This window comes from Pagrus pagrus (genome assembly GCF_965226575.1).
Source record: "Pagrus pagrus genome assembly, chromosome: 16".
In the NCBI taxonomy this organism is placed as follows: domain Eukaryota; kingdom Metazoa; phylum Chordata; class Actinopteri; order Spariformes; family Sparidae; genus Pagrus; species Pagrus pagrus.
This window is the reverse complement of record NC_140200.1, coordinates 8595811-8617203: the sequence shown is the minus strand read 5'-3', so window position 1 is coordinate 8617203 and position 21393 is coordinate 8595811. Positions and strand designations below refer to the sequence as shown.

The following is a 21393-nucleotide window of genomic DNA, read 5'->3' as shown; positions in this document are numbered from 1 at the left end:
AAAGTGAGAGTGGAGTGAAAAGGAGGCTGTCATATTAATTTTCTTACCTCAGCGCAGCTTTTACCCTCACTCCTTTCATTTCTCTGTCCATTCATTTTCTTTTTCCATGTGTCTGTTTAATTGGGTGCTGGGGAACATGGATTCAGTATTAGTGATGTCACCCGCACATTAGTGGCTGGATTTTTTGAAGACTCAACTTTGGGCTGCCACTATCTTGTCAAATATTGGGAGAAAGCGAGTTCGAGTGCGGATGGAGACGAGGCTGGGTGAGTATCTCGCAAACCACATGGCGTTAGGCAACAGGTCCTTCGAATTAAATGCCAGAATACATCGTTCGACCACAGTGTCTAGACTAAGACATGGAGGAGTCTTCTGATCATTCGTCCCTGCCTTTCAAAACTCTCACTGTTGAAAAAAATAAATCAGTTTTATGAGGTGACAATGCGATGGTTATGTTTTGGTTGGGTTAAGGCGCAAAAACCATGTGCATGTGTTTGAGGGAAGATTGTGGTTTGGGGTAAAATGACGAATCTGTTAAGGTTAGTGGAGCTTCGTTGTCATCCTTCCCATGTGCGACCCATTTTCGCTCTGTGGCCCAATAGCAGTCAAGTAAGCTTTGTACTTGGATGATGTCCGGTCAACGTTCCTGTTTCTTGTTAAACTTATGTGTGCTTGTTTATGTTGAAAAGGAAAAAAATTAATAAGATGGTTCAAAGATGTTAATGGGGGATCTCTAAAAGCGACACGTGACACCCTGACCATGTGGAGGGCGTTGTGTTTCCATAACCGGAGAAAACTTTTATCCATTCTGTGGTAGTTAAAAGATAACATTGTGATGTGAAGTCATAGTATATTGACACCACAATCTTCACGGACACATCCCATTGTATATAGTCACATCTCACGCTAGCTAACTCGCTACCTAACTGGCTAGCTAAGGCGACGTAACAGTCAGCACCATGGTCTGTGGTCAGGAATACATAGAGTTTCTCAAGAAGGGCAACAGGGGACCTGGCAGTGCAGGAGCGATGCTGACTGATAATCTTGTCATCCTTGGCCTCTACGCAAAGTATGTGTGGCCTCTCCCATTTATGTGCAGACTGAAATGACTTGGCCTCAATTTGCGTCATTTAGCCTTGTTCATAAAACTTAATATTGTGACGATATGCTTTCATTGCATACCGTAGTCCTTGCTATGGGCTTCTTGAAGCTATAATGTGTGACGCCCTGAAAGTATCTAATGTTATTGTTATTTTCACGTTTGTCCGAACTAGCAACAGTAACCAGGGTAGGGGGGGTTGGTCAATAATAAACACGTGGCTAAGTTTCAGGATCAGCTTCTGGTAATGCTAACACCTATTTTGACTGGTGGAAACAAACAGCGGTCTCCGGTGTTAAAGTCTGATGTTACTCTCGCAGAGGACGAGGTAGTGCGTGGAAATGATCCCTCTCTGGCTTCCCACCACGATGGAAATAGGCTTTAATAGCCATTAGGTGTGATGAGCGAAAAAATCAACGTAGGTATCAACTGCTTCCTTTGTAAAAAACAATATTATTATCACATTTGCAACCAACCCACACATAAGTGAAAAGTGAAATTATGTACAAATGATATCGCCGAATGGAAATAAATATTTAGTTTGTAATTCCAACTAAAGCATTTCTTAAAGTCAGCGTGAAGCAGCCATCACAGACATTAACGGTGAGTTCTGCACTGGGTGGAAGGTGACAAAAGACGGGCTATCAGCTCATCAGCAGACACAGGCTGAGAGAATCACTTTGCATCGCACAGCTGTCTTTGGACCCTGAGAGGACGACCCAAGTGAAATTAGGGAGGGATGCACATTCCACACAGAGTCAGCAGAGAACTGAGCTCTGGTCTGTCATCCCACGAGGTGACACTGCCTCACAACTGAGCTTCAGCGCGTGGAATCGCGGAGGATAAGCTCTGTGAAGTCATGTGATGCCACGCGTAGTAGGCATGACATCACATGGTGACTGACGTGTGTGTGTTTTGGCACGACGTTCGGAGAGTCGAATTCACACCAGTGGCATGGCCCGTGGACAGACACTGGTATGGCAAACAGTCAAGACAGAGAGAGGGAATAATGATCAGTGTATTCACTGCGCACTGCTTGAACGAGCCTGTCCTCATCAGGACCGTATAGGTTGAAAATGAAAGCAGCTCCTTTCAACTCATACATTGTTGGGTGGTGACCTCTAGCAGCTGTAGTAATCATTACAGCTGCAAAGGAGGAAGTGAGGAGAGGTAGTATAAAGAGTGATAAGTCATGTAGGGAGGAAGGAGGGACAGATGGTCAGGTTAAACAAGTACAGGACTTTCATTCAGTGTGAAACCAGAAGTCAACGGTAAGTTCATTTAACCTAATAACGTTATGAAGTCACGTCACACACAGAAGGTAAAGTAGGGTGCATTTGTAATAGAAGTTATAGCAGTAGCTTGGTGATTTTAACCCAAACCACAATGTTTTCCTAAATCTAACCAAACAGCAACCGCACAACGAATTTCCGGGTGTTGCTGTTACGCTGGGAACTATTATATACGTCGCTGTGTGAGACGCTAACAATCGACTTATGCAGTCGTTTACGTATGAAGATGTGTTGACTTGAAAAATAAATCAAAAAGTTACTGAGACTGTCTTCATCCAACCAGTCTGGTAAAATGGCCCCAGATGCTCATCTGGGATTGTTCCATTAAGTTGTTGATGGAGTAGTAAGTTAATTTGAAGTCCATCTTCATGCAACACACTTTGAAATTCGACTCATCTCATGTCCACACTAGTTTATCACACTCATTTAGAGTTTTTGCAAAATGGAAATGTAATATTATGGCCTTCTTTTTACAAGTCTGTCAAGTCAAATAGATGAATGGGACAAGTTCTCTTTCAGCCAGAGATGTTTTTCCTCTGTGCATTATAAGTGGCTGCAATGGGACCCCTAACCACCAGGGGGCTCCGTGCAGCAGTGTTTTTTTTTTTCACTTGAGCATTTGATAATGCTCAAGTACTGTTTTTTATATTGCATTGGAATAATCTTGTAATTTACACAGAAAGGATTTGTGTCTCTTTTACTTATAATTATTTGTATTTGTGCGATTTCATTTTCTTGAACATTTTATTGAAAATAGTTGTTTATTGTCTTCAAATTAATCTGTTTTGTTAATAAAAAGCTTGTGATAGTGATATATAGTGATAATAAAGTATGACAAGTCATTCATTTTCATTCTGGGATATTAAAATGATGGGGGGGGGGCTTGAGGAGGTAGCCAGAGCGGTGGTGGTGCCCCAGTGTACAATGTTGCTTGGGGCCCAAAAAATGTTCAGAGACGGCCCTGGTTACAGCCGCATTTTTAATCTGTCATCTGTCTCACGCACGTCTCATGGAAGAGTTTCCTTTCTAATCATTGCACCTGTCCACATAGGGTGTATAACGGGTTGCATTTAACCACAATACGAAGCCTCTTATAGGCATCAGGTCTATTTTCTTCCATTTTATGCTCATATCTTCCGTGACTGTGTGTTGGCCTCTGAGCAATAACAAAATGCAAGTGACCTGCTGTTCCTGAACGCATCCTGTGTGAACTCTGATGGAAGACTGAAGCTGCTGCTCTGGTAACACGCTGTTTTCAGTATACAGCCTGTGTAGACATTGTGTTAAATTACTCGTACGTGCCGCCTAAAAATAACTCTTTTAATGAGAATGTTTCTTGCTTTAGGGCCATTAAACCTGCCATCAGTGAGCGTCACGGAGGGGGCATAACATGCAGTAGCCCCGATGTCCCACCCAACTTTCAGGCAAATGTCACAGCCATCTTATAGGAGTCACTAGGGCTATACTGGCTTCCAGCCTTAAAAATAAGTTTTGCCTGCTTCTCAGTATCATGAATACATTTTGTCAACATGGTCAAGAAGAGTTTTGGAAATTCCAATAAGTAGATGAGTTTCCGTCATAACATCAGCGTGTTTTAGTCCTGTTCGACTCTATCAATAAGGTCTTCCTCCCTCCCTCTCCCTCCTGCAGCAGACCTCAGGCCTGAACCTTGCTGCTCAGTGATTGACACATTCTGGCAGAATAAATTAAAACCTCAAGCTGTGACAGAGCCCGAAATAGCAGGAAGCTGTCGCTGACCTGCAGTCTCTAGTGCCACATGTCAGCAAGCTTAAAAAACTTGGCAGAACATTCTGCGCAAAGGAAGCATGTACAGGTGTTTGTGCATTTCTGGTGTGTGTGAGCGAGTGTGTGTGAGCATTTACATGAGTCAACAAGCACTAATCTATACTGATGCTTTAACTACAGCTGCAGTGTCCGACATGAATCCTACAGGTTGTCGTAAACCGAACCAGCATGTGAATGTTTGCCTCTTTTTAGCAAAACTTCTGAAAACCGATTTCAACTCGTTTAATTAAACTGAAACCACTTTGGAATTTGAAGGCAGTGGCAGATGGATCTATTTTTTTAGCCAGCTGTTCTCTGGAGGGTGACGCCGGGGTGGGGGGCTAAGCCCCAAGATGTTTAGTGGCGTAGGACTGTGGGTCCCTTTGCCAAGTCACAGAGCTCCTGGTTCTTGCCAAGCAGGGGGTGGGTGATAGAAAATGCCATTTAGCTGGCTGGTATTTATAGATATGTGAGGAACTTGTGCTCAGGCCGGGCCGAGGTGCTGACTACGTAAAACGAGAGGACGCTTCCAGAAGTCGAGTGTCAGGGCACACAGATAAAAATACCCGGTGAAAGATGGGGCTGGTCATTAGTGGCACAGTCTGGCATGTGACATGGCAGCATTTCAGAGGTGATTTATGATTATTACTACAGCTAACCTATACCTCTCCCTTTCCTGCCCCCACCCTCCATCCCAAATGGGTTTGCCAAATGGAATGGCGCAAGGGGTTTATTTCAGGGGCCGAGTATGCAGAAAAAAAGTCTGTTGGCATTTTGGACTTTGGCAAAGTGCCACGGTTGGGCTTCAGATTTTTACCACAATATTGAAAGGAAAACAAAAGTGATATTAAAGCAATCTCTGGTTTTAAAGATGGCGGTGCACGAGTGAAATGCATGCCTCTTTGTGTTTCCGTAAGCAAGACAAAGATCTATGAATGAGAATGAATCTGTGAACACGTTAAAATGGTGTTGATCACGTCGCGTATCGTATGATTTACCGCAGGAAATATGAATCCGTCAAATAATTCTGCACAACAATCATGTTGGATGAAGACACAGAGAGAGGGGCGGGGGGGATAATGAGCTCATTGCAGGCCGCTGCCTTCCCTAATTGCCAGAGTGAGCTGCCACAGGGAGGAACAAAGGAAACATTTAACACATCGTAAATTCCTGTAATGTTCTGCCGAGGAGCTGCCGCTCCGGTTACACTTACAACTGTTTTTCGCTGACTCTCTATTAGTGTCCGGTGACGGAAAGACACAAACATAATACAGTTAAAGACAGTTATAGCACAAATATTAACTATGTTTTTTCCAGCATGTTAAAAGTTTCTTTGTGGGCCTCCTGTGATCGCTGCAGTCAAATGATCTCTTTATTCACCCAAGGGCATCAGATGAACAGACAGTGGTTTTAGTCCCAGGTGCTTCTAACCTTCAGGAAAAGCTGTTTAAATTTCAAATTAGGACATTTAACTTTTTAAAACCATGACATATGCTTTCACAAACCCCGTTCAGACATAATCGGAGAAATTTATCACATAAAGAACACAACTGATGTTTTCTCCTCTTCATTCGAAATAGTGTACGTTGAATATGGTGTCCAGATTTGGACTTGTATAGTGTTTCTTCTGTTTCACAGACAGGAAAGCTGTGCAGCTGAACGCTAATACACGGCACTTCTCTCCAAGAGTCTGCAGAGAAGTGCTACAGTGTCTCGCTGAATTTCTTCCCAGTCTTTTGTCCCTCAAGGCAAATGATGGAGCATATGCCTTACTCTGTGAGATGGTGATCAAGTGAGTGTGAGAGCAGTTGAGGGAAGAGATGGAAAGAGGGAGAGAGAGAGAGAGAGTGAGAGATTTGTCCCACATTTACCGTCCTGAGAGACTCCTCACGTACTGTATAATATGTGTGTTCCACACTGTGTGTGTGTGTGTGTGTCAGTGTGTGTGTGTGAACACAACACGTACCAACAAAATTAGTTTACCATCAGCTGTGCTCTGGCTCTCATTCGGTCCCAGCCTCTGTCCAGTATTTCTTCCAGCTCCCTCCACCTAATGGCGGCTCAGGGCGGTTTTACTGCGCCACCCTGGGGAGGCTACTGTGGCCAGATCCAGAACACTTGGCTTTATGTGGATTGAATGTTTTATGGTTATGGACATAATATTTAAGTATAGGAACAGTCTCACAAGAATCCACCCCCGCACCACTATCCACAGCCCTAATAATTACACCAGCGCAGGGAATGTAAGTGGGAAAAGTCTATATACTGTACGAGCGACGTTATGCAACTGAGCTGTCTTCTGTGAGAGATATGGATCGACTGTAGGTTTGATAGATAACCCCAATACTGATGGTGGAGGTTTTTACACACTGACAGCAAACCACATAGAACCAAATTGAACCACTGAGAACCACTTTTCTTTCTTTGCTGTCTTTTTTTTTTCTTTTGCCAAAAACACACAATATTTTAATAGAAGTGTGTTGGAAGGATACAGAAAACTGCAAAATGCTGTTTCTTCTTCTGAGGCAACTTTCAAGTCAAAAGTCAAAACAGAAGTGTGTCTAATTCCCTCTTTTTGGTGCAGAAACGATAAAAATAATGTTTAACAATTAAGCTTTTATCTATATTGATTATATATTTGTCATGCATTCCTTGTTGTGTTGGTTAAGCAGACTAAAAGAGACCAGATTAAGACTAAAAGAGGAGAGGAGAGAAAGTAAAGAGCAGCAGGCCACATGGTGGTGTGTGCTGTCATGTTAAACCAGTCAGCCTTTGATAGCTGTCGCTGCAGCGGTCAAAGGTCGAATCACTTGTGATTTTCGCCGCTGGGAATTTGATGTGTGTACCTTATGCGTGAGAGTACTGTGAATAAAAAGATGCACAAATACGGTTAAAGAAATGTACTGTGTGTGTGTTAAAATGAAACAAAATCTTCTCGCATTTCCCCTTTATAGTTTATCTCCTCAGAAACATCCGGTATGATGTCCTGCCATGAGGAATGTCCTTTACACGTAATGCTGTGTCAACAGGATTGTAAAATGAACTTGTAAATGATTCATGTGGTGCGTTACAGGTGCGTAATGGACTGATTTGAAATCCTGCACTCATCTGCTCCTGCAGGTTATTTGACCTTACTGCCTGCTACAGCGAATGTACCACCCTCTCCCACAGCTCCGCGTTGATGAGAGATCTTACAAGAGTTGAATACCAGGAACTGAGGAATTGCAGTATCTCATGGGAATTCTTTGGTTAAGGTTAAGGTCACATTTTTCTGGGAAAAAAACCTGCTGGAGTCTGCTTTTTTTTCCATATGCAATAACTTTCACACTACTGGACACCTCCTGCAGATATACTCCACACATACATATCTGTGGCTGCAGTAAACTGACTGATCACCTTTCACCTGCAATGGTTTCTTCTTCTTTTTAAATCAGACTAAAATGTCTGTCTGCGGTTTTTTCATTGTGAAATATTCAAAATGTGTAAACATAAACTATGCTGCTTTTCATATAAGCTGATCGACTTCACGATTCAGAGCTAGAGCTGATCGCAGAGTGACATTCAACAGGTGGAATCCAGTGAAAACAGTGATATACTATATTTCTGGTAATACTGACGGACTCAGGGGGCTGCAGGGTTTCAGGGAAAAAGTTTTTTCAACTCTTTTGCTGTTCAATAAGTAATTTAAAGCACCATTATATACGTTTTTAAACTTAAAATAACAGCTTCAAAGTCATGTTGATGTTACAGTGTCTTGTAACAGGGTGAATGGTGTCTCTGTCTCAGCCACTTGGCCCCCCCATCACTTGTTTCTGCTCTATGTAACTTCAGTGAGAGGGTTGGATCACAGCGTTACATACATGTTTACTTCAGGACATAACATTGTTATGATGTAATGAGTTTTGTTTGCAGTCAGCACCTACATTACGTCCGACAAATTGTCACAGACCTGGGATTTTAATTTACGACAGGAACTGTGGGGGGCGCCAAAAACGCACAAAATGTGAAATTCTACACAATGTTGCTTTAAGTAGAGAATAAGTCCCAGGAGAAAATGTCAGATGTGTCAGAAGTGATTGAGAACATTTCTGTTTGTGAATAAAAAACGTTATTATATATTCTCGTGACACGGTTGCGCTCACTGTTGGTTTCCCCTTGAAATAAAGTGGAATTTGGCATACACGTTGGCTTGTTTCCAACCTGTCTGAATAGTAAAATGTATAAAACAACTGAGAATACTATCCCCCTTCTAAAAAAAAAAAATATTACCATTGTCTGAGCTTCGTTAGTCATTGAACACCTACAGAAAAAGTGACCTTTCACACTGTTTGTGTCTGCACTTTTCAGGTCACTGTTGCTTCTACCATAAACTAGTTCAGGTGTTCAAAGGTTATATATGATCTATAAGTCTGCCATTTTATGACACACAACTCAATTAGATAAGCAGTTTTTCTCTCTCTCAGATGAGTGTGTTACTAGTCATTGCACAGGGTGGAGATCAGAAAGCAAAAACTCCTCCTTGCTCACTGGGAGAAGTGACGGGAAGTCTGCAGCTACCTGCTTGTGGTAATGTTTTTATAGGCAAGAGTAAAGATGACAGTTTAGTAAAAGTTCAGACAGCCACAGGAGAAATGAACAGAATGGCTGCATCACCGTCTGAAGTGGAGTGCACCTGCCCTGTGTGCTGTGATATCTTTAAGGATCCTGTTCTCCTGTTGTGCGGTCACAGCTTCTGTAAGTCCTGTCTTCAGAACTGGTGGAGAAAGAGTACACAGCAGACATGCCCGGTCTGCAAGGAAATCTTTCCAATGGGTCAGCCTCCACGTAATCTGGCACTGAGGAACCTGTCTGACGCCTTGAGACAAGAGAGGAGTCAGAATGCCGACTCTACATCTACAGAGATCTGCAGTCTACACAGTGAGAAACTAAAGCTCTTCTGTCAGGACGATCAACAGCTCATCTGTCTGATCTGTCGGGATTCACAAAAACATAAGAAACACAACTGCGTCCCCGTCAAAGAAGCAGCAGAAGCCCAAAGGGTGAGTGAGCAAATATATGTGTTGTTTTTAGACTTTTTAATGAGCACAAGAAATTATCACTCTTAGATTTTGAGCACAAATTTGTTAAATCCATGTTAGTGAGCACTTCTCTGTCAAGATGAGTCATCCACCTGACAGGTGTTGCCTATCAAGAGGCTAATTAGACAGCATGTTTATTGCACAGGTGTGCCTTGGACTGATCTCAATGAAAGGCCACTCTGAAGGGGCAGTTTTGTCGCACAGCATAATGCCACAGATGTCACTAAAGTTTTAAGAGAGCGTGCACTCGGCATGCTGACTGCAGGAATGTCCGCTGGAGCTGCTGCCAGTGAACTCAATGTTCATTTCACTGCCATGAGCTGTTAGCAATGACATTTCAGAGAATTTGGCAGGGCATCCACCGTCCTCACAACCGCAGACCACATATAACTACGCCAGTGCGTCGTCTAAGACCAGCCACCTGGACAGCTGATGCAACGGTTGATTTGCACAGCACAAGGAATTTCTGCATGGGAAAATGCTCACCTATGATGCCGCCTTGCACTTTCGAAAAAGCGCTCTCTTCACTGATGAATCCCGGTTTCCACTGCACCTTGCAGATGGTAAGGCGTCGTTTTGGCGATCGGTTTGCTGATGTCAGTGTAGTGAACAGAGTATCCCGTGGTGGCGATCAGGCTATAGTATGGATAAGCACAAGCTGCAGACAACGAACACAGGAAATGTGAATGCAAAGAGATACCATGATGAGATCAAGAGACCAACCATCCTGCCACTCATCCAGCGCCATCCCTTGCATCATGCATCATCTGCATAAGGCAAATTGTGGTCACACCATACACTGATCCATGCCCCCTTCCCACCCAACTCATTGTTCTTCAGTGCGCACCGGTGCACTAATCATGCAGTTTAATTAGCATCTTAATATGTCACACCTGTGCTCAAAATCTGAGAGAATAACTTTTTGGGTGCATAAAAAAAGTCTAAAAACTTTGACTTCAACTTCTGACAAACTGTTTACCATATAGTTAATTATATGTCCCTTTTATCTGAAGACCCAGCTCAAGTTTCAACTGATGACCTTACAAAGCAAACTGGAGTCATGTAACAGAGTAAAACACACGTGTGATAAAATGGAGAGCCACATCAAGGTAAGTCACAGACATAATGGTCGTGGAGGCAGAAAGCAGCATGTTGCTGTATGCTTCGATCTAGAAGTCAAACTGTTTCTCCTCAGCTCCAGGCGCACCAGACTGAGAAGACGATCAAAAAGGAGTTTGAGAAGCTTCACCATTTGCTGCGAGCAGAGGAGGCTGCTCGGATTCAAGAAGTGAGGAAAGAGGCGAAGCTCAAGACTGAGGCGATGAAGATCAGGATTGTAAATCTGACTGCGCAGATATCTTTGGTCACGCACAGAATCAAGACCATAGAAAATCAGATGAGGGTCGAGGACGACTCATTCATGCTGGTACTCAGTAATCAAATATTCTGAGCTTTATAACGAATACTTAACAGAATTAGAGGTGTTGATTTGTTTTCTCTTTTTTCTCTTTGTTTGACAGAATATCAAATCCACTATAGAGCGGTAAGTTGCTTCCCGTTCACTATCGAAGCATAATTGAGTGATAGTCAGCATTTCAAAGTGTCGACTTCAAAATTGCCGAAGCAGGTTGATGGTAGTCTGAGATTTTCTCATCCACTATGTTGGGAAAAAGTCCTGGATACATCTCCAAAAAAGGTATAGGGGAGAGGGGAACTGCTTTTTCCCTGCTCGACTGAATGTAGGGAAGTTAACCCGACACAAATTAGATAAGTAAAACATCCAGTTTGAAATCTCTTCCAATAAATATTAAAGCGGCTGTAGGTGATATCTTTTAAAGAAAATAAAATAAATAAATCAAAGTAAGTGTTAAATGGAGTGTTTGGTCTGTAACACGTCTCTCTCCCCTAAAGAGAAAAGACATTTTCTGGTATCGCTGCCCACTTTATCCAATTAGGATAGAGAACTCCATAAGCAGAGAAGCAGGATCCCTGTTTGTCTGCTGTGTCTGGAGATTGCAGCCGCCCGTTCATGTAGTTACGTGAAGAGGAGCGAGTGGATCGCAAACTCCAAAATGCACATGAAGTTAGCTAAAATGATGACAACGCTGTCAAAAAGTATAAGTCATCATCTGTAAATACATTTTCTAAGCAGAGAACCTTAAAAAGCCATGAATAATATAGAAAATTGTTTTGATGTGAGCCATATTTAAAAGATTATAGCTGTGGAGTGTATAAAAAAAATTATATTCTTATTCTTTCAGATCACTGTGCAACCTGCCAGAGCCGGAGGCTCCTTCAGGAGCCCTGATTGATGAGGCAAAACACCTCAGGAACCTGCTGTTCACAGTCCTGGTAAAGATGAAGAATACAATCCAGTACAGTAAGCAATGTTATGTTGGCTATGCATCGCCATGTTTGGACATTTTAGTGTACGGTAACATGTAGAGGCAACTGATAAACTGTAATGACTTCAGTAAAACCTTTACGGTTGCTTTATTAAACATCTCAATAAACTTTTGTTTTGTTTCTATCTGAAGCTCATGTGACTCTGGACCCCAACACTGCCGACTCGCTATTGACTATATCAAAACAGGCGACTTGTTCAACAAGAAGTGACAAGAGTCAGCCGCTTCCTGCGAATCCAGAAAGGCTGGACAGCTCAGACGTTCTCGGCTCCGAAGGCTTTCGCTCTGGAAAACACAGCTGGGATGTGGAGGTGGGGGGTTATTGGGCTCTCGGCGTGGCTGCTAGAACCAACAATCAAACCTCTAAGCCCTGGGGCATCTATATATGTAACTGCCATGTCTGGATGCATGAACTTACGCCAAGAGATGGTAAATGTGGCGGAGATGTTTTATCAAAAGACTTATTTCCCCAAAAGGTCAGAGTGCAGCTAGATTATGACAAAGGAAAACTGTCATTTTTCGACCTTGATAGGAAAAAAAATTTACACACTGTGAAACACACTTTCACAGAAATGGTCTTTCCGTACTTTCGTGAGAATGCAAAGATCCTTCCAGCTGAAATGTCATTGATCATACAAACCAGATAAACATTCTGTATTACTGCAGAGGTCGAACAATCGACCTGCCTTAGCAAATGTTTAACTTGTTGCTATATTAAATGTGTCAGTTTATTTAATATTTCTTTTCATTTTGAGTTTATGTCAAATCAAATCAAATCAAATCAAATTTTATTTGTATAGCCCAAATTCACAAATCACAGTTTGCCTCAGAGGGCTTTACAATCTGTACAGAGACGACACCCTCTGTCCTTCGACCCTCGATTCGAGTGAGGAAAAACTTGCCCCAAAAAAGGCCCTTTTAACAGGGAAAAAGTTTGTCAGATTTCACTATAAATCTCGGCCTATTGAACGTTACCTCCGCTTTTGGGCTTCAATTTCTAACAGCCTGCATTACAAACTGAAGGGGTGGAGTTTAAAGACACAGACAGTCTGATGAAAAATGCTCTTGATTTGCATTATGGGAAATGTAGGATCCAGTGCTTTTTTTTGTTTCACCCATACAAGGAAGTGAACTTCTTATTTTAATGTTGCTCTTGTGTGTACCCCAACTTTATGGAAGTATAATCACTGAAGTATATGTATTTTAACACATTTTAACCTATTTTATTAAATGTTTTAAATTATTTACAGGCTTGAAAAAATATGGCCAAATACATGGATCTGTTGAAAGTTTGACTTTTTTGGCATCATTTCTAGTTTCATGTCATGATGTATTGTAAATGTATAAAATGATTGATTTGATTCTATGCATCAGCTGTTTTTATGGCTAAGGGAATAGACTTTTAGTGATTAATTATGTGAATATTTTTAATAAGAGTTAGAATAATTTTCCTGTTTCCATAACTTTGATCTGTTTTTTTTTCATATCTTAACTGAATTTCTACAGAGAGAGGGTCCAGTGATCGAAGAAATATTTTGAGGCAAATGTTTGATTTTGAGTTTTGTTCATGAAAATGATTGTTTGCGCTTCAATATCAAAATGTATATCAAGTCAAATGTATTTTACATAATTTCTCAGAGAGCTGACATTGTTTTTTCAGGTTCATGTCGGTTTAATTTTTGTGAAGAATGAATAAATATTAAAGTTGTGTTATGCTTTCATCTTATGTGCTATAAATACTGTAACCAAACATGCATGGACTCCATAATTACTATTATTCCCATAATGCCTCATGTGGCTGATGTATATGCATAGCACAATGATGAATCGTCAGTTATTATGAGGCAAAGCATCTATAATAGTGGAATCAAGAATTCAGCAACCATGGTCATACAGCCATCAGTAAACATTTCAGCAGATTAACTATGTAGTGTCAGCTCAGCTACCCTCGTCAGTTACATAATCCTCACCTTGGAGGTTGCAGTAGTCACTGGAGACTCTCCCTCACAGTTACAGACTGATTTCGTGGTTCACATACCTAGAAACTGGAGAGGAACCGGTGTTAACAAAGACGACAGGCAAACGAAATAGTTCCTAAATAACTACAGGGTGGATTAGCGATTGACTTTGGAACAAACAGGTCAAAAGAAAAGAGCGTGGTCATGAACATATCTGGGTTGATTTGCACAATAGCCAAGTCAAAATGAGATAAGACAAGTTATGAGTGATTTCAAAACTTTGAAACACAGCATGTGACAGGAAAAATACTGCGTTCACTGCGCAGGACAGGACTGCAGAGATAAAAAAAAAAAAAAAAAGGGAATAAAAGGAACAACTCCTCCCTCTTTTACCAGAGAACAGGAAGAAATCACAGGCAGTCAGCACCAAAGGCCGCTTGTGGTGAAGTATTTGTAAGCAAAAATAAGGAGGACAGTCCAGTAAGTAGGACTTTTATTTTTGTCACTTGGAATTTATGAGTGTTTGTTGATTTGCAACAAAAAGTACTGAACCTGAGCACTGGCTGAGCAAATAACAGACTATCTGTGAAAGTGAAAGTAAAGTTGTCTGTCTGAGACAAGAAAGACCTGACAGCCACTGGAGAAATCAACAGAATGGCTGCTAACACGTCACCGTCTGTAGTGGAGTGCACCTGCCCTGTGTGCTGTGATATCTTTAAGGATCCTGTTGTGTTGCTGTGCGGTCACAGCTTCTGTAAGTCCTGTCTTCAGGAGTGGTGGAGACAGAGTAGACTCCACACATGCCCGGTCTGCAAGGACATCTTTCCAATGGGTCAACCTCCACGTAATCTGGCACTGAGGAACCTGTCTGACGCCTTGAGACAAGAGAGGAGTCAGAGAACTAACTCTAAAGAGATCTGCACTGTGCACAGTGAGAAACTTAAGCTCTTCTGTCAGGACGATCAACAGCTCATCTGTCTGGTCTGTCGGGATTCACAAAAACATAAGAAACACAACTTCATCCCCATCAACGAAGCAGCAGAAGCCCAAAGGGTGAGTGAGCAAATATATGTATTTTAATAAAAACAACTGAGAGAGGAAGAATTCTTCATATTGCACATATATTGTAGCAGGCAAATGTGTTGTGTATCTAACTAACTGTATTATTGAAATGTCCCTGAAGGCCCGACTCAAGGTTCCACTGATGACCTTAAAAACCAAACTGGGCTCATTTAAAAAAAAAAAACTCAACTATGATAAAATGGAGAGCCACATCAAGGTAAGTCACTGACATAATGGTCGTGGAGGCAGAAAGCAGCATGTTGTTGTATGCTTCGATCTAAAAGTCAAACTGTTTCTCCCCAGGTCCAGGCCCAGCAGACGGAGAAGACGATCAAAGGGGAGTTTCAGAAGCTTTACCAGTTCCTGCGAGCAGAGGAGGCTGCTCGGATTGATGCAGTGAGGAAAGAGGCGACGCTCAAGACTGAGGCAATGAAGATCAGGATTGTAAATCTGACTGCAGAGATCTCCTCCCTCACACACTCAATTGAAACCGTAGAGAAGGAGATGAGGGCTGAGGACATCTCATTTATGCTGGTACTCAGTGATTAATTCATATTCTGACATTCTTAATATTGCATATTAAACAAAGTTAGAGGTATTAATGTGTTGTCCTTGTCTTCTTTTTTTGATAGAATATCAAATCCACCATGGAGCGGTAAGTTGCTTCCTGAATGACTTCATTTGAAAGTGTCGACAGCATTGCAGAAGCAGGTTGATGGTAGTTTAGGACTGTGTCACCCACTGTGTGGGCTTTGATTGACTGAAGGTGGGAGAGTTATCCTCATAACATTTTAAAAGTAAAACACTAGTTTCCAATAAAGCATTACTCTATTTTATAGCCATATGATAAAATGACAGCCCAGATTAATACAGGAAAATACTTAGATATGATGAAAATCCTGAGGATTGTAACTTTGAGATATTTGCAGTTTAGCACCAAACAAATATGCTCCAATTGAGGTGTAGAAAAAAATTATATTCTTATTCTTTCAGATCAAAATGTAACCTGCCAGAACCGGAGACTCCATCAGGAGCCCTGATCGACGAGGCAAAACACCTCGGGAACCTGCTGTTCACAGTCTGGAAAAAGATGAAGAATAAAATCGAAACCAGTGAGAAACCTGCACGTTGTTTCGGCCTAAATTTGACATTTCAATCTGCAGTTGCCTGTACTGGGAGCACGCTTATACAATATTATCAGTAAAACCTTTAGATTAATAAACATCTCAATGAGCTTTCTTTTTTGTTTCTATTTTTTCTCTGAAGCTCCGGTAACTCTGGACCCCAACACCGCCAGCTCACGATTGACATTATCCAAACATATGACCTGTTCGACAGAAAGTGACAAAGATCAGCCGCTTCCTGAAAACCCAGAAAGGTGGCATGATACAGACGTTCTCGGCTCTGAAGGCTTTCGCTCTGGAAAACACAGCTGGGATGTGGAGGTGGGGGGTTTTTGGGCTCTCGGTGTGGCTGCTAGAACCAACAATCAAACCTCTGAGCCCTGGGGCATCCATAAAAGTCTCTGTGTTTGTATGCATGAACTTACACCAACATATGGTAAAAGTGGTAATGGACATGTTATATCTGTAGACACATTTCCCGAAAAGGTCAGAGTGCAGCTAGATTATGACCGAGGTACTCTGTCATTTTTTGACCTCGATAGGAGAACAGTTGTACACACCATCAGACACACTTTCACAGAGCCAGTCTTTCCATATTTTGATGCAAATGCAAAAATCCTTCCAGCTGAATTCTCAGTGGAAATAAGACAACCCAGATAAACATTGTGTATTACCACAGAGGTCAACAAGATGAGGCTTTGAAACCTTAATGATTCACAATGTGACCTACCTTAGCTAATCCTGGACTTGTTGCCACATTAGGTGTGCCAGTTAATATTAATGTATAATATTTCTTTTTCACATTCAAAACTTTTCCATATCTAGTTTGTGAAAATCTTGGTCGATCTCTGTAACGTTTTGGTGTCATTGACAGATAACATGAGTACTTTAGACTTCAGACCTTTGAATTTTGAATGTAAGATACTGTTGAGTTGCATTATGGGAAATGTAGGCTCTAGTGTTTTTGGAGGTTCACCCATACTAGGGACTGAAAGTCTTCTTTTAATGTAGTTCTTCATAAAATTAATCTAACTCACTGCATCATCATATATCATGTAGTAACATATTCTAACATAATTCATTGTACATATGAAATGATTAACAGGCTGGTGGATGTAAGGCCTAATATATGTATCTGTTGGAAGTTTGAGTTTAAACTTTTTTTTTTCTAGTTTCATTTTATGACATCCTGTACATGTATAAACTGTTATGTTATTCAGCCGTTTTAAAGGTTTAAGAAATAGTCTTGTGGAGTTTAACCATGTAAATATTTTTGATCAGCCTAATACTAAGAGTTTTTCTGATGCTAGAGGGTGTTCAGATTGAAAATCTGGGGGCGAATGTGTGATTTCGGGTTATGTTAACGAACATGACTCAACTTGTATATGCTTCAGTATCAGCCAAAATGTATATCAAGTCACATGTATGTGAGCTGTGGTGTTTTGCAGGATAACTCAAAGCTGACATGAAGCTGAGGAAATAGTCAAAGTTATTATGTTATTGTGCAGTTACCAATCATGCACGGAGTCCAGGGTGTCTGCAGTAATATGGCTCTTCTGATGTATGTAAATGAAATGTAAAAAATAAAAAAAATATTGCAGCACACAGTCAGTCTGAACATCTTCATTAGGAATCACCAGTTTTCCCATGATGCCCCTGTGTGGCTGCCTACATGCACACATAGCATAGAGATTAATCATTATGAGGCAATGCTAATTGTCTCCAGTGTACTGCCATCTCTCTCTCTCTCTCTCTCTCTCTCTCTCTCGCTCGCTCTCGCGTCAAAATGAGACAAGTTATGAGTGATTTCATGACTTTGAAACTCAGCACGACACTGGAAAACTGCTGCAGGACATGACTGCAGAGATTAAAAAAAGGAAAAAAAGGAACAACTCCTCCCTCTTTTCTCGGAGACCAGGAAGAAGTCACAGGAAGTCAGCACATGGTGAAGTGTTTGTAAGCAAAAATAAGGAGGACAGTCCAGTAAGTAGGACTTTTATTTTTGTCACGTGGAATTTATGAGTGTTTGTTGAAACTATTTGCAACAAAAAGTACTGAACCTGAGCACTGGCTGAGCAAATAACGGACGATCTGTGAAAGTGAAAGTAAAGTTGTGTGTCCGAGACAAGACCTGACAGCCACAGGAGAAATCAACAGCATGGCTGCAAACACGTCACCGTCTGAAGTGGAGTGCACCTGCCCTGTGTGCTGTGATATCTTTAAGGATCCTGTTGTGTTGCTGTGCGGTCACAGCTTCTGTAAGTCCTGTCTTCAGGAGTGGTGGAGACAGAGTAGACAGCAGACGTGCCCGGTCTGCAAGGACATCTTTCCAATGGGTCAGCCTCCACGTAATCTGGCACTGAGAAATATTTCTGACACCTTGAGACAAGAGAGGAGTCAGAAAGCTGACTCAGCATCTAAAGAGATCTGCACTGTGCACAGTCAGAAACTAAAGCTCTTCTGTCAGGACGATCGACAGCTCGTCTGTGTGATCTGTCGGGATTCACAAAAACATAAGAAACACAACTGCGTCCCCGTCAACAAAGCAGCAGAAGCCCACAGGGTGAGTGAGAAAACATGTAGTATGTATACTTTAATAAAAACAACTGAGAAAGGATGTGGAATGATTTTTTATGTTGCACATAGCAGGCAACCTGTGTCTAATCCACTGTTTAATATGTTTATTATGTCCCTGAAGGCCCGACTCAAGGTTCGACTGATCACCTTAAAAAGCAAACTGTGCTCATTTAAAATAAATAAACTCAACTGTGATAAAATGGACAGACACATCAAGGTAAGTCACAGACATAATGGTCGTAGAGGCAGAAAGCAGCATGTTGTTGTATGCTTCGATCTAAAAGTCAAACTGTTTCTCCTCAGCTCCAGGCTCAGCAGACGGAGAAGACGATCAAAGAGGAGTTTCAGAAGCTTTACCAGTTCCTGCGAGCAGAGGAGGCCGCTCGGATTGATGCAGTAAGGAAAGAGGCGACGCTCAAGACTGAGGCGATGAAGATCAGGATTGTAAATCTGACTGCAGAGATCTCCTCCCTCACACACTCAATTGAATCCGTAGAGACGGAGTTGAGGGCTGAAGACATCTCATTTATGCTGGTACTTATTGTTCTTATCTTAATATTGAATATTTAACAGAGTTAGAGATGCTGATTTGTTTTCTCTTTTTTCTCTTTGTTTGACAGAATATCAAATCCACTCTGGAGCGGTAAGTTGCTTCCTGTTAACTATCAAAGCTGAATGTCAGCATTTCAAAGTGTCGACTGCAACATTGCAGAGCAAGGTTGATGGTAGTTTGGGACTGTCTCATCAGCTGTGTAGGAAGAATTCCTGGATGTACTGGGGAAGTTAACTGTTAGGCATATCTACTGTTCTCTGTTTCCATTGTTTTAATTGTAGTCAAGCCCCTTTATCAGTATGAGTTTCTAAAGCATAAATGTCACTCCTGTGTGGCTTTTCAAAAAATACTGGTCATGACTATCAAAGTAAATTGTCATAAAATAGTGTTACCCACATATATATCAAATGAGTTTGATATGATGAAAACCCAGTGGATTGTAACTTTAAGGTACTTGTAACCTTCTGCCAAATAAAAACCTTTACAATGTGGGGTATTTTAACATACTAGTGACTAGTAATGTGTAGCTGCCTGATATCCTTTCAGATCACAGTGCAACCTGCCAGAACCAGAGACTCCGTCAGGAGCCCTGATCGATGAAGCCAAACACCTCGGGAACCTGCTGTTCACAGTCTGGATGAAGATGAAGAACAAAATCCAATACAGTAAGAAAAATTATTATGTTTCTGCCCAAATGACATCTTAATCTGCAGTAACAAGTTCAGGTAACTGATCAACTTTTTCGTTAAAACAAACCACCAGGCAGTTCTATGAGCACACTGCAATGCTTTCAGTAAAACATATAAAAAACCAATATATTTTCTCTCTTTTGCTTCCATTCTTTGTCTGAAGCACCTGTAATTCTGGACCCCAACACTGGCAGCTCACTATTGACTATATCAGAACTCATGAACCGTTCAACAAAAAGCGCAAAGAGTCAGCCGCATCCTGAAAATCCAGAAAGGCTGAGGTCCGAAGACACTCTTGGCTCTGGAGGATTGAACTCTGGTAAACACTGGTGGGATGTGGAGGTGGGGGGTTATTGGGCTCTTGGTGTGGCTGCTAAAACCAAGCCAATCTCTCCAAAAATCTGGGCCATCTACATGTGTGTTTGCACTGACATTCTGCGTGAACTTACTCCAAGGGATTATGTGAAAATTGTATCTGAAGATTCATTTCCCCAAAAGGTCAGAGTGCAGCTAAATTATGACCAAGGAATACTGTCGTTTTTTGACCTCGATAGGAGAAGAGTTGTACACACCATCAGACACACTTTCACAGAAACGGTCTTTCCGTATTTTAAAGGGAATGCAAAAATCCTTCCAGCTGAGTTGTCAGTGGGAATAAGAAAACCCAGATAAACATTCTGCATTACTGCAGAGGTCAAACAACAAGCTGAGGCCATGATAGCCTTAACGATTCACAATGTGACCTCCCCTAGCAAATCTTTAACTTGTTGCCACATAAAGTTTATATTATTGTGTGATATGTATATATATATTTGAACTTTTCCATATTACGTTTATTTTTGTCAGATTTCAGCGCAGACGAGTAAAAGTTGGCCTATCTCTGTAACCTTTTGATGTCTATGATCGTTGATATGATTTTGCACATAAAGTTCAGGTTACTTGCCATGAGGAGTACTACACAGCGTATTAAAACAGAGTTATAATTTTTGCTTTAGTTCTGGAGGAGTTTTCTAAACTCTTGTGACTGCCCAGACATTTTGGAAGTGCAGTATAATTGTACATCTGTTTGATATAATTTAAAATAATTCAGTGAATGTTTTAAATTAATTACAAGCTGGCAGATGTACAGCCAAATGTAAGTATCTGTTGAAAGAGATTAGTCATGTAAATATTTTTGATCAGCCTCATATTAAGCTATCATATTTAATTCAATATTTCTCGTTTTTTTTATGTTTACTTGATTTTTTTTTTTTTTTCCCAACCTGAACTGTTTGTTAGATGAAAGAAGGTGTTCAGTTTGACAATTCCCTTTGAGGTAAATGTGTGATTTTGGGTTGTGTGAATGAAAATAATTGTACATCCTTCAATACCAGCCAAAATGTATATGAAGCCAACTGTTGTTGAGCTTTGGTTGTTTTTCAGGTTCATGTCAGCTTAACTCTTGTGCAGTGGAGTAAATAGTTAAAGTTATTATGCTATCGTGCAATTACCAATCAGTCCAGGGTGTCTGCAGTAACATGGCTCTTCTGATGTATGTAACGTGAATGTAAAACTAAATAAATAACAAAATAAAAAATATTGCAGCACTCTGAACGTCTTCATTAGGAATCATCAGTTTTCCCATGATGCCCCTGTGTGGCTGCCTACATGCACACATAGCATAGGGATGAATCATTATGAGGCAATGCTTAATGTCTCCAGTGTACTGCCATCTCTCTCTCTCTCTCTCTCTGTGTTAGCCGCTGACACACACACACACACACGCACACAC

General features: G+C 41.2%; 2 protein-coding genes across 4 annotated transcripts; both read left to right on the top strand.

Moving 5' to 3' along the window:
• Window positions 1-959: 959 nt before the first annotated feature.
• On the top strand, window positions 960-13380 carry LOC311271349 (zinc-binding protein A33-like; the record flags this gene model as incomplete). The annotated part of the gene is made up of 7 exons (XM_084376964.1): window positions 960-1069; window positions 8906-9215; window positions 10268-10363; window positions 10450-10680; window positions 10775-10797; window positions 11516-11634; window positions 11792-13380. The coding sequence occupies 7 exons, from the start codon at window positions 960-962 to the stop codon at window positions 12304-12306; spliced, it is 1404 nt and encodes a 467-aa protein (XP_084233090.1). The 3' UTR covers window positions 12307-13380.
• Window positions 13381-14152: 772 nt separating this feature from the next.
• LOC311271754 (zinc-binding protein A33-like) lies at window positions 14153-21209 on the top strand. 3 transcript variants are annotated; one of them, XM_084377573.1, is made up of 6 exons: window positions 14153-14670; window positions 14801-14896; window positions 18684-18914; window positions 19001-19023; window positions 19480-19598; window positions 19786-21209. In XM_084377573.1, the coding sequence occupies exons 1-6, from the start codon at window positions 14272-14274 to the stop codon at window positions 20292-20294; spliced, it is 1377 nt and encodes a 458-aa protein (XP_084233699.1). In that variant the 5' UTR covers window positions 14153-14271; the 3' UTR covers window positions 20295-21209. The 3 variants fall into 3 exon arrangements, with proteins under 3 accessions (XP_084233699.1, XP_084233700.1, XP_084233698.1); XM_084377574.1 differs by lacking the exon at window positions 18684-18914 and adding an exon at window positions 14983-15213; XM_084377572.1 differs by lacking the exons at window positions 14153-14670; window positions 14801-14896 and adding exons at window positions 17624-18366; window positions 18502-18597.
• Window positions 21210-21393: the final 184 nt, after the last annotated feature.